Source organism: Perna viridis, chromosome 4 (genome assembly GCF_037379345.1).
Source record: "Perna viridis isolate PV_CMFRI_1.1 ecotype Kerala chromosome 4, ASM3737934v1, whole genome shotgun sequence".
Taxonomy (NCBI): Eukaryota; Metazoa; Mollusca; class Bivalvia; order Mytilida; family Mytilidae; genus Perna; species Perna viridis.
The window spans coordinates 31,580,266-31,601,010 of NC_142448.1; the positions used below are offsets into that span (position 1 = coordinate 31,580,266).

Sequence of the window (20,745 nt, forward strand, 5' to 3'; positions counted from 1 at the left end):
GTATTTTTGTTTTTGGAAATGTTGACGACGACAGCAGGTGACGACAGATGCACTGTAATGACATAGTCAAAAGGTGCAGATTACCGAATTCGGCTGTACAATTAAGTGTTCCTGCTTTTTATTATAGTTTGTTTTCAGGAAATGCTGCCATAAGAAACCCTCGTGAAGGTGGATGGCTTTTAATTGGATAGTCTTTCTGCTCAATTAAATACCTATATAAATTCTGGAGACATGTGGAAAGTATGTTTTACAGAAATTTTAAACAACTTTCCGAGAAATATGGCAGCAAAAACGTTTCAATCCGTTTACATAGAAAGTACATTTTATGACTATTTTTTCAGCTGGTTCTTTAGTTCATACCTTGACGAAACAAGATGTATTTACTCAGAAAAATTGAGACTGGATTTGTTTATTGCAATTGTTCAAATAATTTGAATCTATACTTACATGTTATATACTATAAAAGATGATTTTTTTTACATACCCATATATCAGCATTTTGCTTGTAAATTACCTTATTTTAAAACATGTAGATGTGTATATGTATTATTCTAATAATTTATAATTCAGCTATTTATAATTGAAGTCTTTGTCCTTAATATTCAAAAATATAATTATATTCAGCATAATATTTTGCTTCGCCATTATAAATATTAATTCCTCAATCACATATATCAGTTTTGGGATTATTAACCAATCATTTGTCATTTTATCACTTATGTACTCAAGTTGAATTATATAAAATTATGGCAGCTCATTGCATGCAATATCATGTTTTATCGAACACTTAAAAGAGATATTGACCGAGGCCTGTGGATGAACCATAATTGTTTTACTACATATTCTCTAGAAATTTCCAGAAATTCCATTAGTTAGTAAGTTACTCTGTATCTTGATTTTTAAATCAATTATATTGGTGTATAAATTGGTTGAGGTAAGTTCATACAGCCAGATTTTTAAAAATGTATTTGATTTCTTTTCAGATGTCTTCTTAAAAGTGAACAAATTTAAGCAAATACCTTAAAACAGATATATAACCAAATAATTTTACTATGGTTCTGATAATTTTGCCACAGAAAGATATTTTACAGTGAATATAAACAGCTGACATCAGCCGTGCAATATCACTTGTAATCAAAACGCTAAGTGTGCAATATCACAAAATATGGGTGTATCAGAAATACATTGTTTAAATAGAATCTATAAAATACCAAATGTAATTATGGTTTATATTGCATAAACATTCAGGGGTTTTGGCTCTTATTTTATCACTAAAACACCAAGTATTTTGAGAAACTAAATTTTATTTAAGCTTAAAAGACAGATTTTGGATATAAGCAGAGGTTGAAATTACATATGTTATTATACTCAAAACTTTTTTGAAGATTTACGTTTAGCTGTAATGATATAAATTAATTGATTGGTCAGCTGAATGATATTTTACATCAAGTACGGATTTAAACTGAAAAAAAAATTATCAAATGTTCTTAGTATTTAGTTACATGTATTTTTAAAACTACATTAAAATTTGATATCACATATTGAATTCTTACAATCACTACAATCTCGTTGAAAAGCATTAAACCCTATAAGTTAAAATGCCATAATAAAATCTTTTCAGCCAAACAGTATCGGTTTTCCTTCAACCATTCAACTCTGTAACTTTTGCACCAATAAGTACATTGATTATTTAACCTCTGCTAATATTTAAAATATAAAAAAGAATAAAATAAATATAATAACAGTACAAAGCCTTTAAATTAAGTGAAACCACCTGAAAATTTAAAATTACAAATAATGAAATTAATCATAAATCACAATTTTAAAATTGCTGATGCAAGATTCGGTATACATTTGTATTTAAAAAAAAAAAATAAAATTATGCATATGACTTGACAACAATATATTTTTTTTTAAATTCAACCAAATTATAAATGTCAATTTTGAATTTTCTTTACAAAACAAAATCAATTACAGTCATCCAAAATCCATAATTGCAATACATTAAATATTTAGTCCCTGTTGATAATTGCTTATTTTTATAACTATTGGCTTTTTTTAAAGATAAAACTAAATTTGAGATGAAAAATAATCAAGAACTTTTCAACTGATAAAAAAAAAAAACAATTGAGAACCCTGATCTTAAGCATGATTTATCGTCAACCAAAATCATAAGTTATATGAAAAATATTTCATGTATTAGTTAGAAGACAACATCACAACTCTAGTTAATAAAAAAAACAATTCTCCAAAAGTCATTGCAATATCAACTCATCTATATTGCTAGTATTGCAAACAAATGTATTATGCAATGGAGTTATTGTTGCAAGAAATAACATTTTCTTAACTTATATAATCCCTATGTATTCTTAACAATGAACAAATACATGAATGAATCAAAGACAAAAAAATAACTTAAAGATATAGAATATACAATGATGGTCTTATAGTGTGGACACGTGAGTGATATGGAGGCGTGGTCTATTGCAATTCAATCTATGCAAAATAACACTAAAGCTGGGATTACATTTCTAAACCTGTCTATAGTGAACACCTTCTTCAGTCCCAAAGGAGTTCGGTTTAGACAGGTTTCACTGTATATTTAAACCTGAATACATTGAACTTTAATCTTAACAAATCATCCAATCATAAAAAAAGTGATTGCAGGTTTAATTGTATTACTAAATACTGTTTGGCCCATCTTCACTACAGAACATGGGCAATCAGTTTCCATTCTTAAATGATCCCTGCTTTAGATTTGTCTACCTGTAAGTCTACATAACTCTTGTCATATATTTGGCTTACTGTGAAAAATTGATATATAAAAATAAATCTTGGGTGTTTTTTATCAATGTTTGGTGTATATACTAATAGCTGTGGGTAAATCTAAACACATAAACTTACAAAATACAAAAATAGAAATCAAACTACTAAAATATGTATGTGTATATAATAAAAAAGATATGTCAATTCAACAAAAGTCATTCATATCACAGATATCTCTAATTACTATTATTTTTAAAATGCTAGTCCACATAAAAGTCTGGCAATACTTGGGGAATTCTTGTAATCGTACAAAAAAAGTATAATCAAATTTAATTATAAATAAAGACCCTAAATTCTGCATAAATCCTTTATGGATATTCAACACTGTACCTGCTAGTAGTTGTAAATGTTACATTTCACAGTGTCTGATACTGTGTACAGATTGATTTTTTGCTATTTTTGCAATCATGTATAACTCGTTAAAATATTTAAAAAAATAATGTTGGTCAATGGTACTAATCACCTACCTTCTCTATTTAAATTAGGTTAAATAATGAAGGTGGGAAACTATATACATCTTATCTGACTTTTTAATTAAAGAAATTGCAATGCCAGAACTTTAAGTAGACTAGTTTTTAAACAGATCATAAATAAGATATCACAGGTGCTTTCATCAATGCTATGTGGAATGCTTCATCAGAGTTTATCAAACTTTTTTCTCTGGACGGAATTTACATACCATAAAATACAAGACAAAAACGTGAAATTATTGTCATCAAATGCTAATGTGTTACAAAGGAAACATCTGAATACAAACATAGTAAAAAAAGTGAAATAATTGTCTCAATGCTATTGTAATTTCGTCATAAAAACCTGATTGCCAACAAATTATGAAACAAATATGATTATAATAAAATTAATAATAAATTAAACTTTACTATTTTCACATTTCTATATTGGTCCCAAGACTACAATTGAATACTAACATAATACTAACATAATAAAATAGTCAACTGGCTAATTACCATGAGGACACACATAAAAACTAATACTGTCCTCATAGGGACTAATACCCCCATCCTGCAAAATGTGTGATGCCTCAGTCTGTAACAATATCTTCAAAGCTTGTTGAAACCTACTTCCATGTTGTAATCTAACACTGCATTCCATTTCATGATAATCCAGTGTGTAGCATTAGAGGATATGTGGACATTATTATGTAGCACAGACAGCCAGACAGGCTTTATAACCCTTAACTTTTTGTAGAATGGATAGAGTATTATACACTATTAAAATTTCTTAAAGTAGGGAAATCAATTGATGTGTAACACAAACATACAGAGATGGGTGGGCTCTATACCATAAATCCTCCTTCAAAAGATGGCAATATAAAACAAACCAAAAATTTATTTAATTTTTTTCTCAATAAAAAAAATATTCTATATGATATATTGTGATTCTGTTAAAAAAAATACAGATATTTTGGAAGTGAGTCCTAACCTAAACCTGCATTCAAAAACTATAACAATCATAACAATATTATATGCCAGTATGGAATATCACATTTCAAAAAATTAAACAAGCTAAAGTACTAACTTAAAAGGTATGGATTTCAAAACAAAATATATTTACAAAAGAACTTTTTGTGCCAATTTTCTGATCAAAAGCTCAGTTGGTACTTCTACAACACTATCCTGTAAACATTATGGGGAGGTTTCCAAATGAGCCTGATCAGAACATTAGCATGAAAAGGCATATTTACAATGTAGCAGGAAAAACACAATCAATTACCTGTAAAAATTTAGAATATCAAACAAAATCCATTGTTCAACACTACAGAAGTGAATTGTATCTATTTTCTTACTTTGAACAGAATAAAAAGATCCATACAAAAAATAGAGTATACAACAACCATTTCCCTTAATAGAAAGTCTATTATATCGTCAATCTAGTTTTTACCAACAATGGCCAACAAGAGCTTTTTGTAATCCCCAGAAGTATCATCTTTGATCCAGTTGTACAAGGTCTGCTTGTTCTTCTCTAGGAATACTTGCTTGATCTGCACCATATCAATCTAAAAACAAGTTGAAATTTAAGTTTGGATTTACCTGAAATAACATATGTCTCATTGCTCGCTCGTAGTGTTGTATAACATAAAAAGTGGGGTATAAAAATGTAAAGAGGCAAATATCAGAAAGCTTCAATGAATAATGATTAAAAACCTGGGCCTAATCTAGACATCAATGACAAGGAGATTTTTTTGTAAATTCTGTTTGAAAACTAATAATATTGGCATTTTTGTCTATGTAATATATTACAAAAAATTTTCCCTGTTTAAGAAACTGGGAGAAGTTAGCACAAACAATAAAAAGTTTTTGCTTATTTCTCCCTCTAGATTAGGTGCTGTATAAAACAAGACCTTCATTCACAGAATTAACACCAAAAAAATGTACATGTGTGTACAAGTAAAACATCCTTATACAAATGTTCTGTTATCCTTTTATGACTAGTTCCAAATGTCAGCTGTTTTTTTATTGTTGATGGCTGCGTTTTGTCCATACTTAGTATTCCTATTTTTCTAAAGTAAGATCATTAAAGGACCTGTTTGACCCCGAATACATGTACCTGTATGTTTGATCCGCAGTATGTCACCCCAAAATAGTTGATTTATAATAGATGAACATTGGTACATGCAGATATGTAATATAAGCAATTGATCAATTAGGCTGAAATGGCTTTGAACATGTCACATTACATGTATCAATGCAGAAATGATTGATAAAAAATGAAGATCTACTGATATTATATACATTTTAGGAAGAGAAACATATTATAAACCAAGTAAACTCTGCTCTCTATGAGTCAAAAAGACTGTATACCTACTATTGAGCAATCGAAAGAAATTATTGTTCACATAAATGGTCAGTACATGATGATTTCTATGTTACTGTTTTATTTTATTTTTTATATGAATTAACTAAAAATTGACAAACCTCAGATCTGCTAACAATAAGCCTTATAAGGTCAGTATCATGAGTACCCAATCCTTTCATACTCCAGGTACATCTCTCAGCAAAGTACTTAGGACGACACTTGATACACTGGACTGTCAATATAAAACAATTGTATAAATATTAAAACTTAAAATTTTTATTTAACTCTATAAAAATTATTGGAACCTTACCTAGATCAAACTAGAATTATGCTCTAACCAAAACTTGAACACATTAGAAATGTGCTCTAACAAATGTATCTAAATAATCAACCAGGCTAACTGTACTGAATGTTTTATTCAAACCTAGAATACAATTAAAGACTTTCCTAACCAACCCAAAACACATCTCAAACCATTTCTAACCAATCTGGAACACATCTCAAATCTTTCCTAACCAACCTACATCTCAAACCTTTCCTTACTTACCTGAAACACATTTTAAAGCTTTTCTAACAAACCTGGAACACATCTTGAACATTTTCTAACAACCTACAACACATCTCAAACCTTGCCTAACTATTCTGGAACACATCTAAAACCTTGACTAACCAACCTAGATCACATCTCAAACCTTGCCTAACCAACCTGAAACACATCTCAAACCTTGCCTAACTATTCTGGAACACATCTCAAACCTTGACTAACCAACCTGGATCACATCTCGAACCTCGCCTAACCAACTTGGAACACATCATCTCAAACCTTGGCTAACCAACCTGAAACACATCTCAAACCTTGACTAACCAACCTGGATCACATCTCGAACCTTGCCTAACCAACTTGGAACACATCATCTCAAACCTTGGCTAACCAACCTGAAACACATCTCAAACCTTGCCTATTCAGTATGGACCACATCTTAAACCTTTCCTAACCAAAATGGAACTCATCTCAAACCCTTCCTAATCAGCCTGGAACACACTACAGATGTATCTTAACCAACCAGAAACACATTAAAACCAGTGCTGTGGAAATTTTGAAATTCTCTGTCTTTAACAGGAAAGGTAAGCATAAAAGGCTGAGTTTCCCACTAGATGAATCAATCTGAGAATTAAGCAAATGCTACTTCTACTGAGCTAAACTTCCCCTGTTGAAATAGCAGCAAATAGGAATTCTAGCTCTTTTACAGTCACATATTAAAGCCAAATTCAATCCTTCCAACGAAGTGGAATAAAATAAGGAATACAATAACAAAAAAAAAAAAGAATAATTAAAATCGAAAAAAAAACATATTCTACATGCATTTTGATAAAACATCTATTTTTACCCCTTTTGGCCCCTTTTCTAAAACAGTAAGGGCCACTAAGTCCAGATTGAAAAAGGAGCATTCCTTTAGTGATAAGTAAAATCATATCAAAATTTCAGAATAATTGGTCAACCAAGACTATCGCACAGAAACAAAGTGTCCTCAGATGACAAAGACTGTGCCATAACATTAAACGACCACAATTTTTTTGTAGCTGTATATAAACAGAAATTATTTCTTAATTCACAGTATATAAAGAGTTTAAACCCAAATTTCAGTAAAGTAAATATACATACTCAGAGTAAGTAATGATCGCTCTGTGTCACTTGAGAATTCTCGATCAATGGTGTTCTCGACATCTCTCTGAGTCAGCTGAAAACATAAAAGAGAGTTTGACAGTCTGCTCAAGTACTCAAACAAAAATACATGAATAGGTAGTGACATTACAAGTTATTCAACTCTATGAATTGAGGTAATTTTTGCAATTTCTAGAGATGTAGACTTTCAATTTAGTACCATATTAACTTTTGAATTTACAATATATTATACATCAACTTACTTACTTTGAATTCAGAAATTTTTCCTTGCATTTCTTTTTAGGTCAGCTCAGGAAAAAATGGGAGGATTTATATTTTCCTGACTCAGCACTCAGCTGATGATAATAAAGCATCAAAATCTCATGTATATATATTGTATTTACCAAACAAGAACATGTTAAAAGGATTCCCTTAGAAATATCAATCTACTGATTATGAATGCAATATACATCCGGATGCAATTATTGCTTCCTAAAGAAGCCATGTCACATTTTATATTAGTATGAATATTAAAGTGAGTGTGAAAAGGCTCAGTTTAGGGGTAATAATGCCAAAATCTAACACAATATATAATTATTTATAAAGCCTCATTCAATTTGAATTGAAACAGATGGGTATTTAGTATCAATGATGTCAAGGAGTGTACATTGTATATCATAAAGTCCCTAATGAAATATAGTATGTCTACATATAGGCATTGATGCTATTATCTAGTTTTCAGTCTAGTGATAAAAACAAAGGTTGTTGGTACAGACTGATTTCTGTCCCAAAATTTGTTGCCTGAAACCTGCCAATCCAAAACATTTTCATTACTATTTTCAAGTTAACAAAAATTTGCTATCTTTTTCAAAAACACTTTGACTTTTAAATTACTGGCTCTTGAAGTTAAAATGTATTCAAATACACAATATCTCCCCTATGAAAAGCCTTCATATATTAACCAGGTAGGTGACATAAACAAAAACAAAAATAATCACTTTGACATATTCATCATAAGTTGCTCTCAGTTGGTAAGTCTCTCTACAGGCAAAAATCCTAATAAAGGTGTCCTCATCTGTTCCAAAGCAATCTTCTCCAGCCTCAAACAAATTGTTAGCATCCCTCTTTGCCCTATCCATATCAATGAGTTTCTCCATGTTGATAGTAAAGGAACCAATAGGCACATCCTCATCAGTTTCCTCATCATGGTACATGACTGGTTCCACTGCCTCATCTAACTTAACAGGGTCCAGTTCTGCTCTCCCTCCCTACACAGGTCAACAATGATATAAAAATTAAAAATACTTCAATATCATTGGGAATAACAGGAGGATAAAACAAGTTAAAGGCTGTTCCAGAACTAAATGGAAGAGAGGGTCTGGAGGCAATACAATCCAAATATTAAAATTGATGTTTTAAGTTGATTAATCTATTGTTTATGCAAAAAATTCCACTTTACCTACCACTCATCACATATTTATTAGAAGTGCCTTCTGATCCCTCCACATGATTAATTATAGAACAGCCCTAAAATCCATGACTAATGCAGTAGTTTAAAAACGGAATATTTTCATCATTATTTTTACTGATATTCAAACTAACTGTATTTCCATTTAAATGCGATTTTAAATATTATTATTATTTACAATATTTGCATAGCGCCAATCTAAACTACATTTACTCTAAGCGCTTTACAGCATATAAATGATATACAATACAAAATATGTAGTAATCAACACCTAAAATTATACAAAAGAAAATGAAAATAAAAAAATTATTCAGAACCGTATGTATCTTAGATATAAAAATTTGTAAAACCAAAAAAAGAAAAGACGAACAAAAAAAAATTTACAAACTATGTAAATAAATATAACCAAGTATTCAAACATTATTTAAATAGTATAAAAATATTAAGATAATTACTGAATCTAAAATTAATTTAAAAAAAATGGCAAAAGTAAAAATATCTAGAAAATAGATTATATATTAATATTTTATCATTTAAATGAAATAAGAATTAAAAACAATTAAAAAAATGTTACCATTTCAAAAATAAAAATCCAAAACATAACATTACTGAGCTAAAAATACCATTGATAAAATAGAACATCAATAAAACATAATAACGTCAAAATTTATAAAATATCACCATAAGCTGTCCTAAAATATGAGTTTTCAGTCTGGATTTAAAAATGTTAATATTGTCTAAAACTCGTAGTTCACCATAAAGATTGTTCCATAGTGATATATATTGATATGGTCTTGTAAATTAGTGTTTTCTTTTATATCAAATCTTCCTTATGTAACATGTTTTGTGTTACTTTTAAACCAGAAATATAGTGATAGACTTGGTACATATACCTGCCAAAACTTTTGTCTGCAGGGGATATACTTATAATTACAGCTTGCATTTTTTCTGCATTATCACTTGTATAAGCTGTCTAAAGTGTAATGCAATATTTTACATTGCCAAAAGTTTGACAGAAAGTTAAAGGTGCCTTTAAGATCATGCTAGGTTGACTAGCATGTTACAGTGGTCTACCTAACATGTCCAATCATCAGATGTAATTAGAGCCTGCATAACAAGCCAGCAGATTTCAATCAAGGCAATTTCTAAGACTGGAAGATGGATTCAAACATTATTCAAAATAAAAAAATATAATTACTTCTCCTAGCAAGGCTGGGCACCAAATATGAGTGAGGTCTAATCCCAACTCAACTCAACTGAGAATTCTTGTAAAAGAAGAAACAAAAATCTAATTTTAGTATAGTTCTTTAGCTTGTGAGTTGGGTAGTTATAAATGAGTGAGGGATTTCAGCTAAATTTTCCCCAATTCTCAAAAACATACCTGAACAGCTGAAATCAAAACCCTTTTCAAATCTCCACTTGTATCATCTTCAATGTTACACTCAATATCTTTGTCTGTATGGCAATCATCAGGATTGATATCTGTACACAAGAAAATGATAAAACATAATTTATGGCTATAGCAAGTTTAGTAATTCACTGACAGTTGTGCTATGTAAGCATATGATATGTCAGTATCAGTTAATAATCTGGTGCAATAAGTCCAATAAGGCTAATTAACAAACTGGAAATAAGAAAAAAAAACTATCAGCAATGCTCACTAACTTGATACCCTCACTACCCCATTTGATAACATGCATCTTTTGACCAAAATCCAAAAAGAGGACAATGGGGACATAGAATGAAGATTCTGAGGAAATCTCATTAAATTCCATTCAGTGGTGTAAGAGTTACAAATAACAGATGGTTACCCCCATGTCCCAATATTAATAAATAAATGAGAAAGACCATTGTTTTGCTATCTTGCTATGTGAAACCTCCAAACTGAAGGATGGACACTCGCATCACAATATGTATGACCCAAATTAAATTTGCAGAGGCGTTAAAATTAATGAATCATCACTACATTGACTTAAAACCTATATTCATGGATGTTATGTGAAACCACAAAATATCATCAATATTGAACAGTTTCATAATCAGTAAATTCTATTCAGTGATATAGGAGTTTTAAAGGATAAGAGAAGATACTCACTGTTTAATGGAGGTATTGACAGTATGGACAAAAGGATGGATCAACCCATATATTTGCAAGTATGGGTAATAAAAAATAATTAAAAAAAAAACATGGAAATTTTTTTTTTTGAGTTTTGAGTAATTTGTCAAAAGAGTGATAGCAAACAGATTAAAATGATATTGTACAATGTGTTCATCCGAAGACAGTTTCTAACCCTTGTGACCAAGGTCTCAATCCTAAAATGTTACAGTACATTCAGATGATTTTTCTACTTATGAATTAAAGCCAAAGTCTTGCTGTTTCCCAGTTGAAAAATGATTTTTTTTTCACACTTCCCAAAATAATGACTTAAAATTTTTGAAATGCTAGGTTGTAAATATATGTATGAGGTTTAAATACATATTGAGAGCCTCATGATGATTTTGCATCAGAAATATATTTTTATCTTTTAGGTATTTTCAGACAAATTAAAGTATTTTAACAATGATTTGTATCTTTAAACATTTGGAAAGCTCTGTATCATTTTCAAATGTGTGAAGTTACAGTATATCTCTGTAAAAGTATATTTAAATGATAAATAATAATTCTCCACAGTTATGTCTCATAATTCAAAATGTTTCTAAAAAAAATAAAAGAAAAAGAAAGCAAAAAAAGAATAAACAAGAAAATCTGTGAGGAATGGCTAACTAGTGATACCCCGCTTTCTATCAAAATATAAGGAACATAAACCAAGTCCTCAGTAAACAGGAATTTGTTGTCATTTTTTTTTTCACAAATAAATTCCACCATAAGGCATATGTGCAGGAAGAATGTGTTAAAATTTCAAGTCACTGTGATGAGTAGTTGCAGAAACACAGACACATAAAAAGACAGAAACATGGACAAGAGTAAAACAATATTATTCATTTATTTTTATAGCCCGGCTCCTTTGGAGCGGGGTATAAAAATTAATAAATACTACATTCAGAAAAACCAACGCAACAAAAACGTCAAAGACATGGAGTCTACTAGTACAGATAAAGTACAGGGCAAAGTTATATCAACATGCTTTCCATCTGTAATTTTGGTGTATCATTTCATCATCCGTAGCTGTAGTGGAGAACACTTTGTCTCTTATGGCAAATATTTTTTCCATTAACACAGGAAAACTTGGATGCAATAAAGAAAACTTGTCATATTATTAAAACCATAACTAACACTGACAGAGACAAAATTCCAAAATTTTCATTTATTGCAATACATTTTTCCCAAATGAAAGAGTTTCTTAAACTGTCAAAAACAGAAAGTAGAATGTTTTTGCCTTGTTTACACAGAGTCTGCTGTTAAATAGTCTTTTCAAAGGAGGATTTTTTTTATTTACTTCATGACTCTTTGTGAAATTGAATACTGACTCAATAATGATGACTATCTCAATTTCCTTATGACTGAAGCAGAGAAAGCTCCATTTGGAATAAAAGAGTAGGATATTTTGAGTCTTCAAATTGACAAAATGTTTGAATTCAAACTAAAACTGCTTGTTTAAATGTATACTTGGTCCTTTGTGGTGAGTGCATCTGGCTCAAAAGTGTTTTTTTTTACATATGTTCTTATTGATCCAGCTTTCCACAAAAAAATGGCTAATGACATCTATTAGAACAAAAGTAACCATGATAAAAAACATGATTAAAATAATGAGAAAAACCAGGTTTTGAACTAAATGTTGAAACCTTAGTTGAATGATACCTGCATAGACACTCTTTATTTCTTCAATCTGGGCATTGGTTCTTGACATTAAGACTTCTATCAAGACAGATTCATCTGTTCCTAATCCCTGTAAAAGAGCATAGTAACTTGAAACTGTCATTACAACATAATTGCCCACTCTGAAAATTCCACATCAATTACAGGTAGTAGGAATTGATAATTAAACAAGGGGCTCTCGAAGAGCCTGAATCGCTAACTTGGCAAACCATACCCTAATAACAAAGTAAGTAAAGATGTCATGCTTTGTTACCATATTTGACAAAAAATTGCTGAAAAAGAGAATATATTGATGAATGCTGTAAGTTCAAAGAGTACCTAAGGCACTATAAAACATTGGAAATGCTTTCAAAGTGTATTTAGAACCTCTGGAAAAAATTGGGGCAAGGGTCCCCCTATATCCTGTTATTCAAGCAGGTCTGTGGGAGCATTATAGCCCAGTATACATTTGCTGAAAAAGAACATAAAATGAAGTTAAACCATGGCTATCTAACATTTTCATCATTACTATTCATATCAGCAGATAATGTTTACTGTATAAACCAATTATTGTTGAAATCAAAGCAAGTATCAAAATTAGCGGGGAAGCAACCAAGAAGGAATCTGAGCAACTGGTCAAAATGGTTGTAAAATGGCAGCCATTCTGAAAATGGCCTCTTTAAATATAATTTCAATACTGCCAGTCAACTCTGAGTAGCTTTCATTTTCATTGTTAATCTATAGTTGAGGAAAAAACAGCAAAAAAAAAGCATTTTGACTCCAATGTCCTATTTATAGTACAAATGGCCATGATTTTTGACTAATGAAAAATTTTAAAGGATCAGTTTATATAGGAAACCCTGAAAAAATATGCGACTTTTATCAAATTTTGTTGCAAATGGTTTCAGAGAGTTGTAAACATAACAAGAGGCTCCCAGGAGACTGAATCAGTCACCTGGTTGAATTTCGCCTTTCATGGGCAATAAATTTAACAAGAAGTTGTCCAACTACTTTTACTCAAGAAGTCTTTGGAAGGACTTATCATAAGGACTATTTCACCGAATGAAAGTTACTTTCTATCTATTATAGTTTCCAAGATATTGGCTGAAAACTGTGTAAAAAAAAGTCATTTTTTCCCCTTTCAAGGGCAGTAACTCTTACAAGGAGTTGTCTGACAACTTTTATCCCTGAAGACTTTTGTAGTCCTATTAATAAGGATCATTTCAGCTATTGAAAGAATTTGGCTAAACCTAATGGTTTTGGAGAAAGATCTCATTATGCTGAACACTTTAACCCAGTGTCAGAATTTAGTTAAACCTAATAGTTTTGTAGATATATGCAAAAATCTGTTGTAAGACCCTATGTTTTAATTTTACATGATGTAACAGTGGCCATGTTTTTTCGCCAATCAAAAATCCAAACAGTCATTTTGTTCAGGATACCCTAAAACACAGTAATACCCATTTTCATTTAATTTTGTATAGTAATTACTGAGAAGATTTTTAAGAGTAATAACATCAAAAACAGCAAAACACGTCTAAAAAAGGGCAATAACTCCAACATGGAACAACAGATTCTCACCAAAATTACATTACAGATAGATCTATTCATGTGGAACACTTTAACCTAGTCAGAATTTGGTTACACCTAACAGTTCTTGAGATTTATCCAAAAAACTGCTGTCTGACCCCTATATTCTAGTAATGGGAACCATGTTTCTTAACTCTTATCTTATACTCTAAGTAACAAACATATTAAGTTTCATCCAAATCCATCTGGTAGTTTGAGAGGAGAGGATGTTCGAAGAATTGTTAACAACTACCACAACGACAACAGACGCCAAGTGATGGAAATAGCTAACATTGCCTATGGCCAGGTGAGCTAAAAAGAAACAAGTCTCATCTGCTGTACGATTTATGTAGATTTATATTATTCCAATAACTGCAGAAAAAATAAACTGACATTATCCAATAAGTATCCTTCTACATAAAATTTCATTGAAATGCACTCACACTGATTACAGTGTCAAACACCTGCAAAACATTGATCTCTTTAGTACAGATCAAGTGGTTGGTATTTATTCATGGTACAAGAAGTTAGTTTAATTTTGCTGTAAACCACATTGAAAGATGTTGATAAAATGAAAACTTTGCATGATTTTTTAAAACTTAAAATACCTGAATAGCCCTCTTGATGCACATTGCATCATACAGTGCGGGTGGATAGAAGAGAGCCATGAGCACTTCTTTAAATTTACAGCTAGTCTCTGAATCCAATACTTCAATCAGATCCTGTAATATATAAAAAAAAAACATGACGTTGATATCAGAGAGCAACCAAAATAATTTAAAATGCATGCCCCATCTATATATATATGAATTCAAGCCACACAACAAATCTGAAATTAATCCATTTTTTAGCAGCCAAGATTTTTGTGTCAAAAATTGTCTTTATTCAATACAGCGAAAACTGACAAAGTACCATTCAACAGGAAGTTAATATTGGACAGCACCTAAATTGGCTTGAACGATGTCCCTCTATATAAACCCATAAACCAAATTTGAAATCAATCCATCCATTGGGAGTTGAGAAAATTACAACAAATTCGGATGAACGGAATGATGGATAGACAAGGTGCTTCCAAATTACAAACCACTCAGTGAATGGGGTGTAATTATAACTTATGATATACAATACCTGTTCAGCCTCCTTTTATTTTGGAATACATAACAATTATGCAAAGTTTATAAAAAAAGTTCCTTCAATATTTTCAAAAATTATTATCAGGAAACCACCTGGGGATGAACAGACGGACAGAAAGAAATACAACTTTCGGGTGGTAAAATAGTAATAGATCATGTTAACTAGTTACCTCTCCATGGGCTGTTTTGTACATTTTCTTCAATACCTGTCTTTGGGCATTACACCTAGTTGCACATACATGAATAATGGCATCTTCATTGGTGCCTACAAAGAAATTCCAATCTTATTAGCATATGTCCTATTTCCGCATTTTGATTGGTTGTTCACCTTTTACGACCTTGGGAATGACAGATTTTACAATAGTGTAAATTCCATGTACACATAGTAAACAAACATGGCTAGCTTTGGTTTGACAAAAAAGAGTCAAATGAAGGCTTGAAACCTTATTATCTGCTTTAATTCATTCATTTTAAGCATCGGTTATTCAAAACAAAAATTTTGAAAGAATATGGTTACATATCAGTAGCCCTTATTTACTTTGAATATTGAAATTGAAAACCATGTCAAGTTGTTGCTTGTAAGGTCAATTCACTGAATAAGAGTCTACAAAAAAACAAAAACAATAAGTATATTTCAAATAGTTTAATTGGGATTGGAATTATAAGGATTAAACACTGTTTTTCCAGAAATTTTGTTTTGTGAGTGAATGGTCTGATTTAACAAATCAATATAAAATTCATTAAATTTCATTAAATTTGGCCAGATCACAGAAATAACTAAATATATATAGTATGTAATATACTGACCACAGCCATCACAAGCCTCTTTCAAATACATGACATCCCACTCAGGGTCCCAATCCTTTCCTGCTAATTCTGTTCCATCATATTCAGCCAGAAAGGTCACAACAGGATCATCTTCCTTGAAAACTTTATATTCCTTTACAGTTCCTTCAGTAGGATCAATGGTCCCATCCTTGGTAAGATGGTCTCTAAGCCTGGCAATGTAACTTTGACGCACCCTTTCCAAAAAGTCACCATCCTCTTTACATTTTTCTGCAACCTTCTGTTGTAATTTCTGAAAGGTACAAAACAAAGAAAAATATCAGTCACTCTTTTTCTTATCAGTCAATCATCATCAAAGCTGTTGAAGAAGGAGTTCAAGCATATAAACAAGAGATTGCTGTACATGTATGTTTGTCAGAGAAGGACTCGCCAACTCGTTTTAAAACCTATGAAGTCAATCAAGTATGAACATCATCAGAACAGCAACAACAGAAAAGCACATACCGGTAGGTGAAACTTCCTACAACTGAAGGTACAAAGCATAATCTACATTGAGTTTCTGCTGTTGGTAGAATATAAAATTCAACACAACCTTTATGACCTATGACTTCATCTGTTAGAATTGATTTTTTCTCTTTCACCAAATTTGAGTTTCAACATGCAGCACAGCTGATGTCTTGCAAAAGCAGGAATTGGATAATCTTTTGGTGCACCTGAATTCATCCTAATTTTATTGGATTAGTGGAGTATATGCAAGATGTTTTTTTTCTTTTATTTGTATATATACTTTGGTTCCTAAATTTTGCAGACATTTTTCTTGGTGAGTAAGCTTTTCTTCTTTTCTTATGCCTTCTTATAAAGAAAAATAAATCCTAGTTGATGTAAAACCTTAAAAGGCATGATTAATTTTAAAAATATCAATGTCTTCTTACAGATTACACCTACCTCATATTACTTTTTGTATTGGCAACAATCTGTTGCCTCTAGCTTTTATGGCTTTTGTTTTTACTCCAAATTTGGAAGTCACATGTATGTTAATGTTTAAACCTTTAATGTGTCACAACTCCTCAAAAGTTTATGGAGCTGGTACATGAAAGGAGTTAAACTTAAAGAACATTATCAGTGTTCTAGTTCTAGTTCTAGTGCTTTCAAAATTTTACGTTTCCACACTCTTAATGAAGATTAGCTTTCACAAACTTAACAAATCCATTAAAAGATTCAAGCTTTCTACTTGCCAAAAGGAAAGTGGAGCATAATAATCAACTTTCCCATACCAAAACTGCACTTTCCACAGTAAACAGGAAAGTGGAATCTTAGAACACTGAATGATGCTTAATGTTGGAGCAAATCAACCTTCAATTCAAAGGATCATGGTGTCTAAATGTCATATCGTTAGCCAAAATTGGAAATGACCAGGCATTTATTCAATCAAAAACTGTCAAAAGGACTAAAACATTCTTAACATCTAAAAGCTTCCTAATTTGATAAAGTTTGGTTGACTCTCCTAGAACAAGTTTCACTTAGTCAACATTTTCCTTATGATAAGTACCGCACGCCTTTTGGCCTTCTTCTTTAACTTCTTCTTCTCCATTTTACAATCTTCATCTAAATCTTCTTCCTCCTCTTCCTCTTCTTCTTCCTCTTCCTCCTCATCAATGTCATATGCCTCCTCCCCAAGGCAATCAGCCTAACAAAGAGCAGATGAAGCATTTTGCTAAACAAATCTTTTGAATAAGGACAGATCATAAACTAGAGGCACTAATTAAAGAGCTTGAATTACTAACCTGGAAAATTCAAAATCTTGTTGCTATTTGATTAAATTGCAAAGAAAGAACTAGTAATTATTTATGTATGGTCACTCATTACATCATTCCTAGCACAAATGCATTGGTAGAGACTAAAAATGTGTTTCTCTTCATAGTTTCAATGGCAAATTAATCACAGCTGCAGCAATCCCTTGAGCCACCTATAGGGTTTGTTAGTTTCTTTTTAGATTCATTTTGCTTTAAAAAATTTTCAGTGTGAAACATATTGAAATCTGACTGATTGATTGGTTAAGGAGGTAGACCTAGGGTAAGGGACACAACTTTTTCAAATCAATCAAACGTTTGTATTTCACAATTTACATCAAACTAATGTAAGCATCAAAGTAACTTGGACTGATTTCATTCTTTTTCAAATTTAAGCTTGACAGCCTTGAGTAAAATTGAATACGATACAAATGTATCATTGATTTGATCTCAGTTTCCACTATATAGATGATGTATTATCTTTAAACAATCCTAATTTCGGGGATTTGATACATTGCATCTACCCCAAAGAACTTGAGTTAAAGGAAACCACAGACACTGTGAAGTTGGCTACACTTAGAAATCGATGGTAAAGGAAAACTACTGACCAAACTTCACGACAAACGTGATAATTTTCATTCATAATTGTCAACTTTCCTTTCATCTGTGGCAACATCCCTTCATCACCTGCATATGGAGTGTTCATATCACAACTCATACCTTATGCCAGAGCTTGCCAAAACTATGCAGACTTTTTGTATCACGCTAGAACTCTAACAAATAGGCTTCTGGAACAGGGTTATGTTGCTACAAGATTGAAGTCATCACTACAGAAGTTTTATGGTCGTCATCATGAACTCGTGGATCGTTATGGTGTATCCATCTGCACCATGAAAACTGATTTATTCAACAGGTCATAGTTTTCCTTTCCTCGTTTGTCTACCCTGGACTTGACTTTCTCTGAGCAACTCGCCAGGTGTTCCCAGAAAAACAGAGGATGCTTACCTTACTGGTGCACCTGGTCCATGCTCCCAGTTTTTAGTGGAGTTCGAGTTGCTCATTTGCTTTTGTTACTTTGTATGTATGATTTTAGTTACTTTATGTTCTTTGTTGTGTATGTCTGTTTTCCATGTCCGGTCTTTGTCCCTGGATTACATTCTTTTGATTACCGCTATAACCTTGGTTCCCTTGATTACTCTTTTAAGAGTTATGTCCCTTACCCTAGGTCTACCTCCTTAAATATATTATGCATTTCTGAACAACTGACTAATAAATCTGATCCTGCTTTGTTATTCAAGTCATTACTAGTCTGACATGTTGAGCCAGGTCTTCATTGTACTAGCTCACAGAAGCAACAGTCAGCTGCTAGACACGCAATCCCTTTGGACATATCATTCTGATTCCAAGTCAACCAGATGTCACACTATCTCCTATTATATCACATCCTGACAGTAAAACAGTGATAACTAGTCTCTGCATGTAGCATCTTACAACAGTACATTCTACTTTCTGTTCTGATAATCTTTTCAGAATCCTCTGTTTTTCCCTTTCCAAAATCATGAAGATGAAATTATATTGGCTAATCAGAAAGGTCATCATAACAGAAAGTAGAATGGAGAGTTGTTAGATCCTATGACATACAGTGACTGAATAAAACGATTGATAGGTCTAATTCTAAAAAGACTGCATGCACTTGAAGCAAACATGCTACCTCAAGATCAAGTTCACAAGATTACCAAGGCAGGGCTTTGAATGAAAGTTTACAAGATCACCAAAACAGGCCTTTGAATAAAAGTTCACGAAATGATCAAGGCAGGACTTTGAATAAAAGTTTACAAGATCAGATCACCAAGGCAGGTCTTTGAATAAAAGTTTACAAGATCAGATCACCAAGGCAGGTCTTTGAATAAAAGTTCACAAGATCACCAAGGCAGGTCTTTGAATAATTCAAAAGATCACCAAGGCAGGTCATTGAATAAACTTTACAAGATCACCAAGGCAGGTCTTTGAATAATTCAAAAGATCACCAAGGCAGGTCATTGAATAAAAGTTCACAAGATCACCAAGGCAGGGCTTTGAATGAAAGTTTACAAGATCACCAAAACAGGCCTTTGAATAAAAGTTCAAAAGATCACCAAGAGAAGTCTTTGAATGAAAGTTTACAAGATTGCCAAGGCAGGTCTTTGAATAAAAGTTTACAAGATCACCAAGGCAATTATTTGAATAAAAGCTCAAAAGATCACCAAAGCAGGCCAGGACTCTGAATAAAAGTTCAGGAAATTATCAAGGCAGGACTTTGCAAATAAATTTATAAAATTATCAAGGCAGGTCTTTGAATAATTCAAAAGATCACCAAGGCAGGTCTTTGAATAATTGAAAAGATCTCCAAGGCAGGTCTTTGAATAATTCAAAAGATTTCCAAGGCAGGTCTTTGAATAAAACTATATTTAACTGAGTGTAATGTTACCTACAGCAGATTGTTGGAATGATGAATCCGTTGTAAACATCATATTGTATACAATATTAGTTTGCTGAGATGGTGGTGCTTGCTGCATCATTTGCTGTAAATGACAAAAAATCAAAGGTCAATAATTTCATACCGGTTTCAAATGAAAAATATAATTTGTGTATTGGTAGAATGGATATGGTGAATATGTGGTATACAATGTATAAATGCATGTTCATCCCAGTAACAAAAATTTTTCAAGTACTGTGAAAGTACTATTGTTCATGGGGTACCAATTTTAGTGGTTTTTGTGGGAAGGCCAAACCACGAAATTTGGTTCCCACTGAAAAGGAGATTTCCACTGATGTGTATACTGAAACCCTCAAAACCATTAATTCAAGAGTCCAAAAACTTGTGCTTCTCTTATCAATCAAAATTGGTAGCCACGAGCTAA

General features: G+C 31.7%; 1 protein-coding gene across 1 annotated transcript in view; it reads right to left on the reverse strand.

The window, feature by feature from the left end:
- Positions 1–1,286: 1,286 nt before the first annotated feature.
- Positions 1,287–20,745, reverse strand: part of LOC148619745 (annexin A13-like) — a 28,200-nt gene continuing 8,741 nt past the window's right edge. Inside the window, exons 5-15 of the mRNA XM_088579977.1 lie at positions 20,317–20,406; positions 17,605–17,742; positions 16,077–16,347; positions 15,440–15,534; positions 14,745–14,858; positions 12,571–12,658; positions 10,153–10,253; positions 8,302–8,571; positions 7,304–7,379; positions 5,760–5,872; positions 1,287–4,840 (exon numbers count right to left, since the gene is read on the reverse strand). Coding sequence (XP_088436103.1) covers positions 4,715–4,840; positions 5,760–5,872; positions 7,304–7,379; positions 8,302–8,571; positions 10,153–10,253; positions 12,571–12,658; positions 14,745–14,858; positions 15,440–15,534; positions 16,077–16,347; positions 17,605–17,742; positions 20,317–20,406 — 1,482 coding nt within the window. The 3' untranslated portion in view covers positions 1,287–4,714. The remainder of the gene's footprint in view (positions 4,841–5,759; positions 5,873–7,303; positions 7,380–8,301; positions 8,572–10,152; positions 10,254–12,570; positions 12,659–14,744; positions 14,859–15,439; positions 15,535–16,076; positions 16,348–17,604; positions 17,743–20,316; positions 20,407–20,745) is intronic.